The following is an 18,650-nucleotide window of genomic DNA, read 5'->3' as shown; positions in this document are numbered from 1 at the left end:
GAAAATAAACACACACACAAAACATCCAGGCTATTGATCTTGAAGCCTGGGTGACTTTTTAAATTGGCATATAAGTTTAGTTGCCAACATGGCTTATGATTAAGCATGAGAAATGAATAAAAAATGTGGAAAGAAATGTTTCTTTTATGATAAAGAAGACTTTATCATTGGTCAGAAGCAAATAATTCAGTATCAGTAAACTCAAGGGTCAAAAGACCAGGGGCCAAAAGAGAAACAGAGAAACTCTTGTGTACTCACTGTATCAGACTAACATCATCCATGAAAAATTTAATTCGGAAAAACAAAGTAAAGTTAATGGAGGCTTTGCTCTTTTTCTTTGGTTCTTCTTTCCATCCCTCTGGGGCCACTTTGGTTAATTTTAGATCAGAATCAACAAAGAAATACTCATTATCTAGAACAGAATGAGAAATACTCAGATAAAATAAAAATACTTTCATGTCATCTTTTAATTTCTTCATTTTGTGGTCAGACTTGCACAAAACAGCTTCACACTATTAACAGGATTGTTAAGAAGTGTGGCAGGGAATTCTGATACACTGCATACGGATGGCCGGCAATATGGCTCAGTCTTTCATAAATGAGGCCTCTGAAGACAGAGAGACTTGGATTTAACTCCTGGCCACATCATTTACTACCTGTGAGATACTGAGTAAATTAGGTAACCTATCCAGACATCAGTGTTCTTGTCTATAAAATCAGAATAGTGCTAATTTCTGCTTTTTAGGGTTTTTGTAGAGATCAAAAGACATAACGGATATAAAACACTTGGTAGTTTAAAGCATGTGTCAAGTGGTAAGCATTCAATAAATGTTAGCTAGGATCTGTTATACTTGAACTACCACTGAAACCGAGGAGGAACAATAACCATCATTTTATCTTTAGCTATCATATCATTTAGTTTGACTCTCTCCAAATAAAAGATTAGTCAGTAAAATCTGACTTATCCAGAATGTTTAAGAAATTAGGTACAATTTAAATAAAAATTTTGACTAATTGAATATTTTTATATAGATAGTATTACATGTTTATGTGCTTTCCAGGTGGCCCTAGTAGTAAAGAATCTGCCTGCCAATGCAGGAGATGCAAGAGATGTGGATTCGAACCCTGGGTGGGGAAGATTCCCTGGAGTAGGAAATGGCAACCCACTCCACTATTCTTGCCCGGAAAACTCCAGGGACAGAGGAGCCTGGCGGTTAACAGTCCACGGAGCTGCAGAAAGTTGGACTCAACTGAGTGAGTGGGCACTGATTACATGATTAGTCTAACACTGTAATCAGTAAAGTGAGAGAACATCAGTACACACCAACTGAATATTTATTGGACTATTTTACAAAATCAATTATTTGCTTTTAAGAAACAAGAATTCAATAAACTAAGTTGAAAGATAATTCTTGTATGAAGAAGACAGTGTTATCCTGATCTTGAAGGGGTTCAGGGTGATTTGATCCTGCAATTGTAATTTATTGTACCTTGTTGTCAAGCTTTTTATTTTGAGGTAAACAGGAATCTGAAGTATTGAAAAGCAATTTACAAATATAGTAACTTATTAAAGAAATATTCAGTAAAACCCAATTCCAAAGGGTTTCTTAATGCTATGGCAATTCTAACTGATAAACAGCATCAGCTTCTACCGAATCTGTGTTCTGAGACCACAGTGGTTGTGAATGTCAAAGGTTAGCAGATGTAATGTTTAAAAAATGTGAAAAGACTTAGCTTCAGTCATCAACTGATAACATTTAAGAAAGACACTGTCTCCACAGAGAGCAAGAGTGAGAACAGTGAGAAAGCAAATGTAATAATATATTAACACTGGTGGAATCTGAATAAAGAGTACTGGGGAATTTTTTTGACTATTCTTGAAAATGTTTCTCCATGTCTGAAATTCTGTAATAATAACAAAAAATTTTAATACTGTCTTTGTGAATAAAATTTCTATTTCTAACAAATACTTAAATTTGTGTTAAAAAAATAAAAGGCATTATGTGTATGGAGCCAAAGCAAAAACATACCCTCTTATGAATGGGACTGGTGATGGAAGCAGGGTTCGACGCTGTAAAGAGCAATATTGCATAGGAACCTGGAATGTTAGGTCCATGAATCAAGGCAAATTGGAAGTGGTCAAACAGGAGACGGCAAGAGTAAACATCAACATTCTAGGAATCAGTGAACTAAGATGGACTGGAATGGGTGAATTTAACTCAGATGACCATTATATCTACTACTGTGGGCAGGAATCCCTTAGAAGAAAGGGAGTAGCCATCATGGTCAACAAGAGAGTCCGAAACGCAGTACTTGGCTGCAATCTCAAAAACGACAGAATGATCTGTTTGTTTTCAAGGCAAACCATTCAATATTACGGTAATCCAAGTCTATGCCTCGACCAGTAATGCTGAAGAAGCTGAAGTTGAACAGTTCTATGAAGACTTACAAGACCTTCTAGAGCTAACACCCAAAAAAGATGTCCTTTTCATTATAGGGCACTGGAATGCAAAAGTAGGAAGTCAAGAAACACCTGGAGAAACAGGCAAATTTGGCCTTGGAATACGGAATGAAGCAGGGCAAAGGCTAATAGAGTTCTGCCAAGAGAATGCACTGGTCATAGCAAACACCCTCTTCCAACAACACAAGAGAAGACTCTACACATGGCCATCACCAGATGGTCGACACTGCAATCAGATTGATTATATTCTTTGCAGCCAAAGATGGAGAAGCTCTATACAGTCAGCAAAAACAAGACCGGGAGCTGACTGTGGCTCGGATCATGAACTCCTTATTGCCAAATTCAGACTTAAATTGAAGAAAGTGGAGAAAACCACTAGACCATTTATGTATGCCCTAAATCAAATGCCTTATACTATACAGTGGAAGTGAGAAATAGATTTAAGGGATTAGATCTGATAAACAGAGTGCCTGATGAACTATGGATGGAGGTTCGTGACATTGTACAGGGGACAGGAATCAAGACCATCCCTAAGAAAAAGAAATGCAAAAAAGCAAAATGGCTGTCTGAGAAGGCCTTACCAATAGCTGTAAAAAGAACAGAAGTGAAAAGCAAAGGAGAAAAGGAAAGATATTCCCATTTGAATGCAGAGTTCCAGAGAATAGCAAGGAGAGATAAGAAAGCCTTCCTCCACTTCAGTTTCTTGCCTGGGAAATCCCATGAACAGAGGAGGCTGGTGGGCTACAGTCCATGGGGTCTCATAGTCAGACACAACTGAGCAATTGAACAATAACACTTCATGCAAAAATGGGCTCAATAAAGGACAGAAATGGTAGGGACCTAACAGAAGCAGAAGATGTTAAGAAGAGTGGAAAGAATACACAGAAGAACTATACAAAAAAGATCTTCATGACCCAGATAATCATGATGGTGTAATCACTCACCTAGAGCCAGACATCCTGGAATGTGAAGTCAAGTGGGCCTTAGGAAGCATCACTATGAACAAAGCTAGTGGAGGTGATGGAATTCCAATTGAGCTATTTCAAATCCTAAAAGATGATGCTATGAAAGTGCTGCACTCAATATGCCAGCAAATTTGGAAAACTCAGCAGTGGCCACAGGACTGGAAAAGGTCAGTTTTCATTCCAATCCCAAAGAAAGGCAATGCCAAAGAATGCTCAAAATACTGCACAATTGCACTCATCTCACACACTAGTTAAGTAATGCTTAAAATACTCCAAGCCAGGCTTCAGCAATCTGTGAACCGTGAACTTCCAGATGTTCAAGCTGGTTTTAGAAAAGGCAGAGGAACCAAAGATCAAATTGCCAACATCCGCTGGATCATGGAAATAGCAAGAGAGTTCCAGAAAAACATCTATTTCTGCTTTATTGACTATGCTAAAGCCTTTGACTGTGTGGATCACAATAAACTGTGGAAAATTCTGAAAGAGATGGGAATACCAGACCACCTGACCTGCCTCTTGACAAATCTGCATGCAGGTCAGGAAGTAACAGTTAGAACAGGACATGGAACAGCAAACTGGTTCCAAATAGGAAAAGGAGTACCTCGAGGCTTTATATTGTCCCCCTGCTTATTTAATTTATATGCAGAGTACATCATGAGAAACTGGGCTGGAGGAAGCACAGGCTGGAATCAAGATTGCTGGAAGAAATATCAATAACCTCAGATATGCAGATGAAACCACCCTTATGGCAGAAAGTGAAGAACTAAAGAGCCTCTTGATGAAAGTGAAAGAAGAGAGTGAAAAAGTTGGCTTAAAGCTCAACATTCAGAAAACTAAGATCATGGCATCGAGTCTCATCACTTTATGGCAAATAGATGGGGGAACAGTGGAGACAGTGGCTGACTTTATTTTTTGGGCTCCAAAATCACTGCAGATGGTGACGGCGGTCATGAAATTAAAAGACCTACTCCTTGGAAGCAAAGTTATGACCAACCTCGATAGCATATTAAAAAGCAGAGACATTACTTTGCCAACAAAGGTCCGCCTAGTCAAGGCTATGGTTTTTCCAGTAGTCATGAATGGATGTGGGAGTTGGACTATAAAGAAAGCTGACTGCCGAAGAATTGATGCTTTTGAACTGTGGTGTTGGAGAAGACTCTTGAGAGTCCCTTGGACTGCAAGGAGATCCAAAGAGTCTACCCTAAAGGAAATCAGTCCTGGGTGTTCATTGGAAGGACTGATGTTGAAGCTGAAACTCCAAAATTTTGGCCACCTGATGTGAAGAGCTGACTTATTTGAAAGGACCCTGATGCTGGGAAAGATTGAGGGCAGGAGGAGAAGGGGCGACAGAGGATAAGATGGTTGGATGGCATCACCGACTCGATGCACATGAGTTTGGGAAGACTCTGGGAGTTGGTGATGGACAGTGAGGTCTGGATGCCGTGGTTCATGGGGTCGCAAAGAGTTGGACGCGACTGAGCGACTGAACTGAACTGAAGCTGAAGGAGTTCACATGGAGATTCGGAAATAGGGTCTCGCTATATATTCAAACTCATATTAGAGGATACTGATTTCTAAAGTACATTTTTGGGTAAATAATGATCCCCCAAATATAACAATTAAAATATATTATAAGGAGATCCAACCAGTCCATTCTGAAGATCAGCCCTGGGATTTCTTTGGAAGGAATGATGCTAAAGCTGAAACTCCAGTACTTTGGCCACCTCATGCGAAGAGCTGACTCATTGGAAAAGACTCTGATGCTGGGAGGGATTGGGGGCAGGAGGAGAAGGGGACGACAGAGGATGAGATGGCTGGATGGCATCACTGACTCGATGGACGTGAGTCTGAGTGAACTCCGGGAGTTGGTGATGGACAGGGAGGCCTGGTGTGCTGTGATTCATGGGGTTGCAAAGAGTTGGACATGACTGAGTAACCGAACTGAACTGATATAGACAATGCCAGAGACAAATCTTCAGGGCTGAGTACAGAAGATACTAAAAAGACACAGCTATTAAGACAATGCACTGAGTTAGGAAAAGAAAGACAGCTCCTAACTCCTACTTCTCAATGCTGACATATCCATTTAGTTAAATTTTCCCAAGGACTTCCCTGGTGGCTCAGTTGGTAAAGAATCTGAGTGCAATGCATGAGACCTGAGTTCAATCCCTGGGTCAGGAAGATCCTCTGGAGAAGGAAATGGCAACTCACTTCAGTATTCTTGCCTAGGAAATCCCATGGACAGAGGAGTCTGGTGAGCTAATGGTCCATGGGCTCACAGACAGTTGGACATGACGTAGTGACTAAACCACCACCAATATTCCCCAGAAGAAGGTTAGGTAGAATGGGTATAGGAGGTCACTGATGCCAGGTTTCCACACTCTACCCTGAGTTTAAAATGTCTTGGTACCTTTGAGAGTAGCTAAGGCAAACAAATGATGTTCCACTAAGCCAATATGGGCCACCACCATATCAAACACATCTTTACATATTGTTTTGGTATCACAAGTCAGTTCCAGTCTCTGTCCACTCAGAAGCATTATGTTAACTTTTCTTCGGTTATCTTCACTCTTCCCTTTCTTGGTCTACAATTGAAAAAAATGAATGGCAGTTACCAATGGAACCATGATAAGAATTTTAACTGCTTAAAAAATCATTACCAAAGTTATTTTCTCAGAGTGACAAAGTGGTCTTATTACTTACAAGGATAGACCGTGGCAAATCCAAAGATATAAATGGTTCAATCGTCATTTTCACAAACTCTGGACCAAAGAAATTCTGTGAATCATAGAAGAGGAATCAATAGTTATTATCACTTATTCTAGCTCTTCCCTTGAAAGGAAAATAATGTAATAATAATAATAATATAAATAATAAAAAATTAAAAAATAACATAAATAAAAATATAATAAATAATCAAATAATAATAGCAAACTACATGTAAGGTCATCATATTAGAACTAGAGATCTGAAACAAATGTATAACTTTTGATAAAGAAGTACAGCAGAATTATAATCATTTTTCAAAAATAGACAATCAGAAATTTGGTAGGCTCAAAGATATAATACTTAATGTATAAACTGGAAGTGCAATTAAAAACCAGTTTCATTGTTGTTCTGTTTCAATGTTGAATACTCTGCCATGTTTATAAGGTAAAAATATGTCAGTTTCAAAGAAAAAAAGAATAAGGCTGAAATGTGCCTTACACTGTAAATATTAATTTTATCAGCTTCGAATCCTACGAGAGATGTAAAATATAAAGCCTGGGTTTATACCGTTTTACATAAATAAAGGTTTTCATGTTTTGGACTCCAGGTAGACCCAAACTCTCTCTCTCAAAAAAACCACCAGTCTCATTTATTGAATATAGGGTTATCAAGTTCATATAAGGATTTGGTTTCTATTGCTAATGTGAAAAGTAATTGAATAGAATCTTATTATTTCAGAGAGTGATATTCAATTTGTCCTAAAACAAGTCTTCTAGTGGCCCACATCTGCTTTGTGACTACAAAAGACACATTCACCTGTAACCAAGTTCTCACAACCCTGTACTCTAATTAGTAGCAATTAGGGACGTTATACCTGGAGAAGGAAACGGCAACCCACTCCAGTATTCTTGCCTAGAAATCCCATGGACAGAGGATACCGGTGGGCTACAGTCCATGGGTCCCAAAAGAGTCGGACATGACTGAGTGACTTAGCATGCAGGCAGGCTTATTATAGGTGTCACGGTCTCTGCTCTGCACTGCTGCCTCTACTACGAAAACAGTATCTCGGGAGCTAGGAGAAGTAGAGTCCACACTCTGCATTTACTGCTTTTCAATCTACTCTTTCCCTTTATGTCTTGTACATCCAGGGGTTTCTGCCTAGAGAGAAGAATTGTTTGAAAAGATAACTTAAAACAGTTAGACTTCAATGGGGGAGTAGGATTCAGAATAGACTGAAACATGACATCCAAAGGGGAAGAAAAGTAGAATGAACACAGGGCTAATCTTGAGGCCTAAGGCAGGTGGTCTACGTGTTTGTGTGTGTGTGCACTTGCGGGGAGCGAGCTCCGCCTCTGGCAAAGGTCATGAGGAAGGAGGCTTGGAATACGCAAGGCGGGATCAAGCCTCAGGAGTCTCCCTGGAAATTCTCGAGCAATCTACCCCCAAAACCAGAGTCTGCGTACTTTCTGCTTTGTGCTTTCACCTACACCTCTGACTTTACGGGGGGCTGTCCCCCACTACCTCTCTGAAAAAAGTTAGCTTACAGCTCCAGTTAATAATTCCTGGGTGTGACAGTGTTTAACCTACAAACTCCTTTGGAAATCCTCTAGCCTGCCTGAATAGGTTTTTCCGGCCTCATGTGATTGTTCAGAGCCTCCCAACTGTGAGAGGCAGGAGATGTTCTAAACTGTTTAAACACAGATTCTTTTGAGTAGTTAAAAGATTGATTAGAAATTGTATTGGTGAAGGGATTTTCACTTGTTGGGCCAATGTTTGCTGCTAAGTTTCCATATCCCTTACCTGCTGTGTCCCTGGCAGTGTATTGATTAATATAATTGGTGTAAATAGTAGCTTTAATGTTTGTAACCTGGGACCCTTGAGTTAATTCTTTTTCTTGTTATAGCCCACCACACCTTTGCTCTGTAGGAATGCAACTTTATCTAATGCTTTTGGAGGGTGGCTCCTGACCAATCACCTTTAGAGAAAAATAAGTTTTCTGAAGAAAAGGTCTTAAAATGTTAACAGGCCTCCGGGCCAGAAGATGATGCAAATCACCTGAGCTTTTGCATATGATAAGTTTGCAGGAAGAAAGCCTGGTTTGCTGCAAGACTCTACCCCTTCCCCCATTATCCTCTATGCATAACTTAAGGTATAAAAACTACTTTGGAAAATAAAGTGCGGGCCTTGTTCACCGAAACTTGGTCTCACCATGTCGTTCTTTCTCTTACCTTCTGGCTGAATTATTCAGCCTCTTTTCTACACTGAATTTCCTCACTGAGCTATCCTTATTTCAACCGCTTTTCTCCACTAAATTTCCTCACTGAGCTATCCTCATTCTATTACTCTTTATATCCTTAATTAACATTTAATTAAGCAATTGTCGCCTGATCTTTGCCTACGCCGTCTCTCCTTCGAATACCCTGGATCAGCCGGGGCTGGTCCCCGGCATGCACTCTTGTGCACTTCATAAATATACGGAGATTTATTTTTGTTGGTTTCTTCTTTGCATCTTCTCTGTACAGTTCATTTGGTTACTTGATGTGGGAATTCTATCCAATCAATGGAGTGTCGAACATGTGACCCCATTCCACTTAGGTAAAAGTTTAACATTAAGCATTTGTTAATTTTCAGTGAACCAGCAGGACACATTTTAAATGGGAATAGAAACAGAGTAGAAGAAATGACAATGGTTTGCCATGTTAAAGACAGAATCTGATACAAATCAACTAAAGAAACTGAGTATGAACACTAAAATGTGCCTACACCAAAAATAATCTAGAAAAAATAAAAAGTTATGTTTTAGAAAAGAATATTAATTCAATTGTGAAATCGGTCCTCTGAGCACTAGAACTCTTTATCAGACTCAAAAATGTATCCTTCCTCCTTTATTTATTTGGCCACACTCTGCAGTTGAAGTGTGGAATCCCAATCACTGGACCGCTGGGGAATTTTCCCTTCCTGTTCATTTTTTTTTTTTAAGAAAAAATACTATGTGGTTCTTCAATGATCAGCAATTCAAATTCTTTAGTCACTGATGTAGTCTGTTGAAAAAAGTATGCTTTTTTTTTTTTTTTTTAAATAGCCAGATAGCATTGCCTAAAAGGAAACACAAGTTTTTAGTGAGATGACACGTAACAGTGGTATACAATAAAGGTACAGAATATCATTTATGACTCCTTAATGTAACAAAATTCTGTATTAGTTCTCTGAAACTATGATTTAGGAAAAGATGTGTATATGTGTGTGCCCCTTTTGCTTTATGTGTGCCTTTAATTATTGGAAACCCATGCTATCCTGACTACTGCTTAATTTTGACAAATGTATTATTTATAATGATAAATTGATGAAGTCTTATGGAATTTCTTCCTTTTGGCTTAAAATAAATTGAGTTATATTTTATTGAAATCTAATAACTTTAAAACTGGAATCTGTCTTATAAATTACAACTTAATTCCACATTTTAAAAATTGGCACAGTGAGACAGACACAAAATGGTTTAAAAATATGCATAAAGACATCATATTAGAAATGAAATTATTAGAAATTGAATCCAAGTCTCTTAATTTGTAGTTCAGTGTAATTTTCACCATGCAACACTTTTCTTCTTAGAAAATTAGGAGGAAAATTTTGAATTCTGTCAATTTCAGGGTATATAAATTTGCTTTTAAGAAGACTGAAATAAGCAACAAAACCCAAAACGGAATAAGATAATATACTTTCTTAGCATAGGACTAGAAAGAAAAAAAAAATTGCTTTAGATTTTATCACTTTTACTATTATTTACTTTGCTTTTGAAGAATTATTCGTAAAGCAATAGTACAATGAGATATTGCCTCATCTATCAAATTGGTGATGATAAAAAAAAGAATGACACAATGAGAGTCAGTAAGAAAATGGTGAAACAGTCATGATCAGAGGAAACATAAACTGAAATTTTTAAAGTGCAATTTGACAAGGTATAAAAATGTCTAAAAAGGTGTTTGCCTTTGACTTGGCTATTCTACTTGGAGGAAGCTATCTGCAAAGGTTTAGCTATCAGGATGTTCATAGTAACTACAAATTAGAAGGATTTTAAATGTCCAATATCTGGAAAATGATTAAATAAATTATGGTACATGGTAAGTTCACATAGTAGAGTACCTCACAGCCCTTAACAATAATATTATAAAAGTTGTAAAATGTTCATGATATTTTATATGAAAAAAGACTATGTTCATTTTGAGCTTATGTTTTTAAAAATACAGAGGATATATGATGAAAGAAAAATAAACCAACTAAACACATAAAAGAAAACTCCCCCACAGATAACAAGATTTGTTCTTTCTTACTTTTTAATACAAGGATATGATACTTGGAGCTAATGCAGCCATCTTTTAACTATAAAGAGAATTACTGCCAAAATTCTGAGAATGGCAGAGCAGAAAGATGGAATGTACTTGATAGAATTCTTGAGCTTCTGAACCAACCTTGAACTCTCTATCTCTGATCTTCTTGGTTTGTGGGATAATAAATATTAAAAGGTAATCCACCACAATACTGAATAAAGCCAGTTGACTTAAGGATCACAAATATACTTTTAAAAATATACAGTTAAGATATTGTAAATCCATCTCATGTTATTGTAAAAATGAAACCATGAAAAGAGCTAAATATTTTAATGTCAACCAACAAGATATTTAACATCAAAGGAAACTTAAATATGAGATTCAGAATTATACAATTTTTTAAAGTACTTTGCATAACATTTCCCTATGAGACCAAGTTTAGATGCAGTTACAACTTACTGAGAATCAACTTACTCTTAGTTTCCTTTGGGTCATGGCTGTTTCTAGAGCTATTTCTCTTAAGGGATCCCTGGTGATATCAAGCATGGAAGCTTTGATGGTGTCCCCTGGATACAGGCTCAATCGAGACTGTCTAAGGGCCATTCTGGCTTGCAGCTGCATCATTTCTTCTTCTTGCCGTTTTAGCATGATCTCTTGATTAATTAAGTTGCCTTCAAGAGGTGTTTCATATTGTCTGCCATATAGAAAAGTGAAAAGTGGATTGAGAAAAAAACATATTAAGTCTAATCAAGAAAAAAATATCATGTTAAGCAAGGTATCAAGAACTTAGACAAATTTTATTTTTTCATTTCAAAAGAACCTTTGAAGTAACTCCTCAGTCCTATTTTTAATGTTTTAATATACTGTGATGTCTCATTTTCAGTGGGTAGATATATATCCTCTACCTCTTCTCTGAAATAGCTCAACATCTGAAACTGTTCCCGCTGTGGTTCTCTCAGATTGGGGCTGTTTTATCCTCATAATCCTGCACCAGTGGGCTTGGACATGAGACAGAGATTTCCTTGGACTTTTATTTCAGTTTCCAGATCATTACTGACTCCTCCTCCAAGAGCCTCCAGCTTCCTTGAATTGAAAGTGTTAGTTGCTCAGTCGCATCTGACTCTGACTGTAGCCTGCCAGGCTCTTCTGTCTATGGGATTTCCCAGGCAAGAATACTGGAGTGGGCTGCCATTTCCTTCTCCAGTGGATCTTCCCAACCCAGGCATCAAACCCAGGTCTCTTCCCTTTCCTTGAAATATGAGCTATGAAATCAAACCATTCACTGATCTGCTTTGCTCTAGATTTCATTCTGTTGGCCAACTCTTCTTTATGCATTACAGACTTAAGTGCCTGACGCAGTCTTCTCTAACACCACTGCTATCATCATTCATGGTGGTGTTAACAGAGATTGGGGAGTCTTACAACACCCTGGCTTCCTCCATCTCAGCCAGAATTCTGCTCCCATGGCAAGTCATGTTGGCTATAACAATAACTGTGCAGCCTCTAGAATGTCCTATTTCTATCTTCCAAAACCCTCTCCATCTAATCTCCTTGTTTTTTTCTAGCTCACTTCTTCTAACACCCTCCATCAAACCATTCATTGACTCTATCAGGAATTTTAGTTCACCGATTGGACCACTTCCTCTCTGTTAAAACTTACACTTTAAAAAATTTTTTACTTCCCATAAATGTGATATATTAATGCTTTAGGAATCTTGACTTAGAGTGTTTACACTTTTAATGTCATGTTAACTAATGGATTACTTTATGATCTGAAGTTAGAAATGTTTATCTTCTAGACCACACTGCTTTATCAGGTATTGGTATTACAAGTATTATGGTTCAGGGTACAACACAGTCTTCAGTAATTCATCTGATAGATGTCATTCCACTTATGTCATAAAACCAGTTAGTACTGGATAGGCCAAAAAGTTAGAGTTTTTCCATAAGATGTTAAATTTTCTATACCTGTTATACATTAATTCTATTAACCCCCTCTAGCCCTCACATTGCTTGAGTTGTACAGCCCATCATGAAAATCATTTCTTGGCATACGTCCTGAACTCTCACGAAACTGCAGAACCATGCTGACTGATCTCACTGGGTTCTCAGTGCTTCATGGTGATTCATTTTCTTAGAGAACTATTTCATATTTTTTTCCTTTTCTTTTTTTATCAAAGTTCTTTCAAAACTTCCTCCCTCATTCTCTCTCAACTGATGATTTCTCTTCAATTTTTTTGGTGAAATAAGAAGCAAACAGGAAACAACTTCCTTATCCTTCTACCACCAGACTTTCCAGATCGATGTTCTGATCTTTTCTGGTACAATGGATAGATCTCCTGCACACTTACATAGGCCTCAAGCCTCTATTGTACATGGGGTTCCAACCCTCTTCCCTATCCAGAGACTTCGCTCCTGCAGTTACCCTCTCACACGCATCATCCATCTTGTCCACTAGGTTATTCATGTCATACAAACATGCTGTACCATTTTCTACTTAGAACAAAAAAACTCTTCTTTGGTTCCATATCCCCTTTTAGATTCTATTTCATTTTTCTGCTGTCTTTTAGAGTAAGTTTCTTCAAAACTGTCTTTTAAATTTTATCTCCACTTCTTCTTGGACTCAGACCCATAGTTTGAGTCCTTAACAGTTCCCAAAACAGTCACAGAAAAGACTGCCTTCAGTGTAATCAAAGACAAAGGATAATTCTTAGTTTGCATCTTACTTGACCTCCAAGCACCTTATAGCATAGTTATTCAGTCATTAAACATCTGACTTCTGGGGCTTCCCTGCTGGCTCAGTGGTTAAGAATCCTCCTGCCAGTGCAGGAGACATGGGTTCGATTCCTGATGCAGGAAGATCTCACATACTATGGGGCCCCTAATCTCATGAGCCACAACTACTGAAACCCAAGCACCCAAGAGCCTGTGCTGTGCAACAAGAGAAGCCACTGCAATGAGAAGCCTGTGTACCACCACTAGAGAGCAGCCGCCTCCCCTCCAACCACTGCTGCAACTAGAGAGAAGCATGCACAGCCACGAAGACTCAGCACAGCCAAAAATAAATATTCACTGGCTCCTCCTTAGTCTTTTTTTCTGGATCTTCCTTCATTTCTAATTTCTTAATGTTAGACGGAGCGCCGAAGAATTGATGCTTTCAAATTGCATTGCTGGAGAAGAATCTTTAGAGTTCCTTACCAAGAAGATCAAACTAGTCAATCCTAAAGGAAATCAACCCTGAGTATTCATTGTAAGGACGGGTGTTGAAGCTGAAGCTTCAAAACATTGGCCACCTGATCTGAACAGCTGACTCAATGGAAAAGACCCTGATGCTGGGCAAGACTGAGAGCACGAGGAGAAGGGGGCAACAGAGGATGAGATGGTTGGATGGCATCACTGACTCAATGGACATGAGTTTGAGAAAACTCTGGGAGATGGTAAAGAACAAAGAAGCCTGGTGTGCTACAGTCCATGGGGTCACAAAGAATCAGACACAACTTAGCGACTGAACAATAACAACTTTAGACCACAATAGTGCTCAGACCTCCAGATTTTTCTAGTCTCCATATACAGGTCACACTTATCTGATCTCATGTAGTCACATGGCCTCAATTACCTTATATTTCCATAACTCCAGGCTCTCCCTTGAATTCTGATTCTACTTACCTGCTTAGGTGAGTGTTCGACTTGGATGTGTATATGCATCTTTAGCCTAAGATGTCTAAAACCAAACTCTTGATACTTGTTACTTATGTGCAACCTTCTCTCAATCATTCACTGGTTGCTTAGGACACAATCTGGAGTCATTCTTCATTCCTTACAAATCCAACATCTGAATGAGCAGCAAATCCTTAAGGGCATAACATTGAAGAAATCTATTTCCAACTCTTCTCTATTACTAACAAACTAGTCTGTGCTGTATGCATCTCAAATGGAGCACTGTAATCACCTCCAAACCAGTCTTTTACTTCTGTAATCTGTTTTTCACAGAACAGATCAGAGTAATCCCATTAAAATGTAAATATGATCATAGCTCTCTATGTCTCAACCATCCAATGGATTCCCATTATACTCAAAATAGTTAATCCTAATCCTAACCCTAACCCTTAGGAGATGCCTCCTCTGACCAGCCTACCTAAGTGAACTCGAACTTGGACATCATACCCTTGCAGTCTCTATCTCTTTAGCGTGGTTTATTTTTCTTCCAAGTACCATCACATTTTGATGGTGCATTACTTACTTTTTTTTTAGTGGTTTACCGAATATCTCTCAGCCCTATCACATCTCTGGAGGGAATTTTTTGGTCTTGTTCATGATCTCATTTCCCGTACATAGAAGTACCCTCTACAAGGTGAGTGAGCGAGTGAGTGAAGTCGCTCAATCGTGTCCGACTCTTTGCGACCCTGTGGACTGCAGCCTACCAGGCTCCTCCATCCATGGGATTCTCCAGACAAGAATACTGGAGTGGGTTGCCATTTCCTTCTCCAGGGGATCTTCCCGATCCAGGGATCAAAGCCGGGTCTCACGCACTGGAGGCAGACGCTTTAACCTCTGAGTCACCAGGGAAGACACTATTGAGCCAGTGATTGAACATGATTTTATGGCTCGCTCTCACTTAACGGGGGTCAAGGAAAACGATAAAACTTTGAATCTATACATTTTAACCAACACCTGTCATTTTCATCAAATATATTAGCCTTCTTGTTCAAATTCTTTTCTACCAGAGCAACAAACAGATAACAAAAGTGACTGATCATCATTTTGTGTCCCATCACAGTATCTGATTGCAACGTTTGAGAAGCAAAACAAAAACAAACAAAATATAGACAAAACACATGCAAACAAACAAGAAACTCACAAAACCTAGATGATTTAGGAACGGATAAACAAGTTCTTTCAAGACAAAAAAAGGTTACATCATTAAACAGATACGCATAGAAGCAGTAGGAATTGTACTATGTAAAACTGTACTTCAAAAGTTAACACAGAAAAAAAATTTAGAGATGCTCTTTGGAAAATAGCTTTGAATGTCTTTTTTTGGTCACTGAAAGACACTTTTGATAGTTCAAATCCAAAATTACTCAGTTTGATGGATCTGACTCATAACTTCCTGTTAATCTCCTCCCACCCACTATGATATAAATCAATAGCACTGTGTGGATCTCTTTTTCCATTTCATTCTAGATAAAGGAATGGAAATTTTTATAAAGAATTATGTAACATATCTAAATAGAGAACTATTTATAGATCTCACAAATACGTGACCTAAAGAACAAACAGAACCTCCTGATTGTGTACTGACATGTTAAAGATATTTTCAGAAGACTTTGTACACATACAGAAAACTCTGCACTTGAATAAGAAATTTAGACAATACCTCAGTTAATGTGTTTTTCCTTGGACAGATGGAAACATCATCAAGATGGTTGGGAGCAATATCAACAACCTCAGATATGCAGATGATATCACTCCAATGGCAGAAAGCAAAGAGGAACTAAAGAGCCTCTTGATGAGGGTGAAAGAGGAGAGTGAAAAAGTTGCCTTAAAATTCAACATTCAAAAACTAAGATCATGGCATCCTATCCCATTACTTCATGGCAAACAGATAGGGGAAAAGTGGAAAAATTTTCTTGGGCTCCAAAATCACTGCGGATGGTGACTGCAGCCATGGAATTAAAAGACGCTTGCTCCTTAGAAGAAAAGCTATGACAAACCTAGACAGCGTATTAAAAAGCAGAGACATCACTTTGCCAACAAAGTCAAAGCTATGTTTTTCCAGTAGTCATGTGACAGCTGGATCATAAAGAAGGCTGAGTGCCAAAAAATTGATGCTTTTGAACCGTGGACCCTTGAGAGTCCCTTGGACTTCAAGGAGATCAAATCATTCGATCCTAAAGGAAATCAACCCTGAATATTCACTGGAAGCTGCATGTTGATGTGAAGAGCCAACTCAGTGGAAAAGACCCCGATGCTAAGAAAGACTGAGGACAGGAGGAGAAGGGGGCAGCTGAGGGTGAGATGGCTGGATGGCATCACCGACTGTATGGACATGAGTTCAAGTGAACTCTGGGAGACAGTGAAGGACAAGGAAGCCTGGTGTGCTTAAGTCCGTGGGGTCTCAAAGAGTTGGACACAAGTTAGCGACTAAACAACAATAACAGTCAACTTCTCCTTGAAAGAAATATTTCTGTTTCACCTATATCTAATGCAGATGCTATGAGCATCAAGTTGTGTTTTTTAACATCTTAAAGTGTGAAATAAAAGCAGCTTATCACTAAATTATGATCTGATGAGCTAACACTTTAATGTTATTGTTTCCTAAAAAAAAACTGGAAACCGTCAAAACTAAGATTCTCTTATAATCCCCATGCTTTTGAGTTACCTTCTCAAGAAAACTGAAGTAAGTCTCACAAAATGATTTAACTTTGTTTGGAGGAATATGTTTTCTAAATAACTAGCAAACTGACTATAAAATCAATCAATTTTAACATATAATTCCAACAATTCTTCCATTGCTCTCTATTCCTTCTTTTGATTAAGCTAAGAAGGCATCATATTAACTGTAAGCTTTCTCTAAATTACAGATATAGAGAGGAGTGACTTCCTCAATTCAACACAGACCTTAGTGCAATTCAACATTTGCTTCTTATTGCTGGTCATCTCCAAACAGTTTTGCTTCTTTAACAAAACTATCTACTATCAAGCATAGATCTATCTTTGTCTCTAATCTCTTTGGTCAAAATTACCAAAATAGGCTCATTGCAATTACTATTCCCACAATGGGGTTATAGTAATATACAGTGCTATTATGTGAAGATTATATCACTTTAGGCAAATGAACACTGATTAGAACTTTCCTTATAGAAAGTATCACGGACATTTTAAAAAGGAACATGAGAAAAAGACATAAATTTCATAAAAACTGAAATATTACAGAATAATTTTAGTGCAATGTATGTAATTACTTGGAGTGTTAACCCTGGATAAACTGTCTGCTTTAATCACATGGGTAGGGTTACCTAGACTATTAACAGTTTATGGGTATGAAACATTTGCCTGCCAGAATTAGTCAGCTAAGGGGCAGGTTTTTGTTAATTTCCAAATGATACTTTTGTATATAATGGTACCTAAATCAAATGAACTGAGATATCAAATTTAAAAGTATTACTATAGTTTGGTAGTAAATTCTGAAGCAACTTCTGATTCTCTAATATTACACTATGAATTTCAAATTAATGCTTAACTTTAACAATATGCTTCTGTTCATGTAAGGGATCTGTGCACACATGAAGAAGACACACATTAATATATTCAGTACTGAGTGGACACATTTCACTTCAAAGTAAATCAACCCACAGTTATAATACCACAAGAATAACTGCTAGGGTTAATCTTATAAGTATGCTGAGTGTCTCAGTATGAAAATGAACTCTAAACAGTCCAAACTGGGCTTAAAAAAAAGTTTAAGTACAAGATAGCTTCTTTTAATTCAGGAAGATGTAGTGAAAACTTAACTTTTTATATAATAGATTTCACATGATAGGTTACTTAGTAGTAATCTACTAATTATTCATTAAACAAATAGTACTGAAAGCCTACTTGTTGAGCCCATGTAACTTTTTGAAAAAAGCATTATTCTTTTAGAAATCAAAGTTTGTATCTTCTCATAGATGTTTAATGCTATACCTTTAGAACATCCATACTGTTAGTTATTTTATATTCATATTGGCAATTAAAAAAAATCAAGCACAAACTAAAATAATCAGGGCCAATTCTAATTTTAAAAGATTCCAATAACTCAAACAATTGTAACATTTTTTATATAATTGAATTTGCAAGAACTTAAAGAGGAGGGAAGAAAAGGAGAATGGAGAAAACAGAGGGAAGAGAATAATTAAAAAAATATTCTCCTTGATTCTAATGAAGAAAAAAACCACATGCAACTGGAAATATATTACCATTTTTTCATATTACATACCTTGGTCTCTGTGACTGGCCTTGACTTGGGGTTTCATCTACGCCTGGGAGACCACTGTTGGATTCAAATCTCTTTGAAGTTTCACTTTTTCTCACTAATTGTGAATGAAAAGGAATAGCACAAGTCATAAAAATATGAAATAATCTTATTTAAAACATAAGCACTCAGAAGACACATAAGATAATTTTTACAAATCATATTCACATAATCAA

At 37.6% G+C, this 18,650-nt stretch overlaps 1 protein-coding gene across 9 annotated transcripts in view; it reads right to left on the bottom strand.

Annotated features, from left to right (window-relative positions):
* Positions 1-18,650, bottom strand: part of PTPN13 (protein tyrosine phosphatase, non-receptor type 13) — a 222,664-nt gene that overhangs the window by 84,593 nt on the left and 119,421 nt on the right. For all 9 annotated transcript variants that reach the window (XM_027544958.1, XM_027544962.1, XM_027544959.1 and 6 more), the window contains 5 exons: positions 18,439-18,532; positions 10,935-11,154; positions 6,130-6,204; positions 5,837-6,011; positions 259-412 (listed from right to left, as the gene is read on the bottom strand). In XM_027544958.1, coding sequence (XP_027400759.1) covers positions 259-412; positions 5,837-6,011; positions 6,130-6,204; positions 10,935-11,154; positions 18,439-18,532 — 718 coding nt within the window. The remainder of the gene's footprint in view (positions 1-258; positions 413-5,836; positions 6,012-6,129; positions 6,205-10,934; positions 11,155-18,438; positions 18,533-18,650) is intronic.

This window comes from Bos indicus x Bos taurus, chromosome 6 (assembly GCF_003369695.1).
Source record: "Bos indicus x Bos taurus breed Angus x Brahman F1 hybrid chromosome 6, Bos_hybrid_MaternalHap_v2.0, whole genome shotgun sequence".
Classification (NCBI taxonomy): Eukaryota; Metazoa; Chordata; class Mammalia; order Artiodactyla; family Bovidae; genus Bos; species Bos indicus x Bos taurus.
This window is presented reverse-complemented; position numbering and strand designations above follow the sequence as displayed.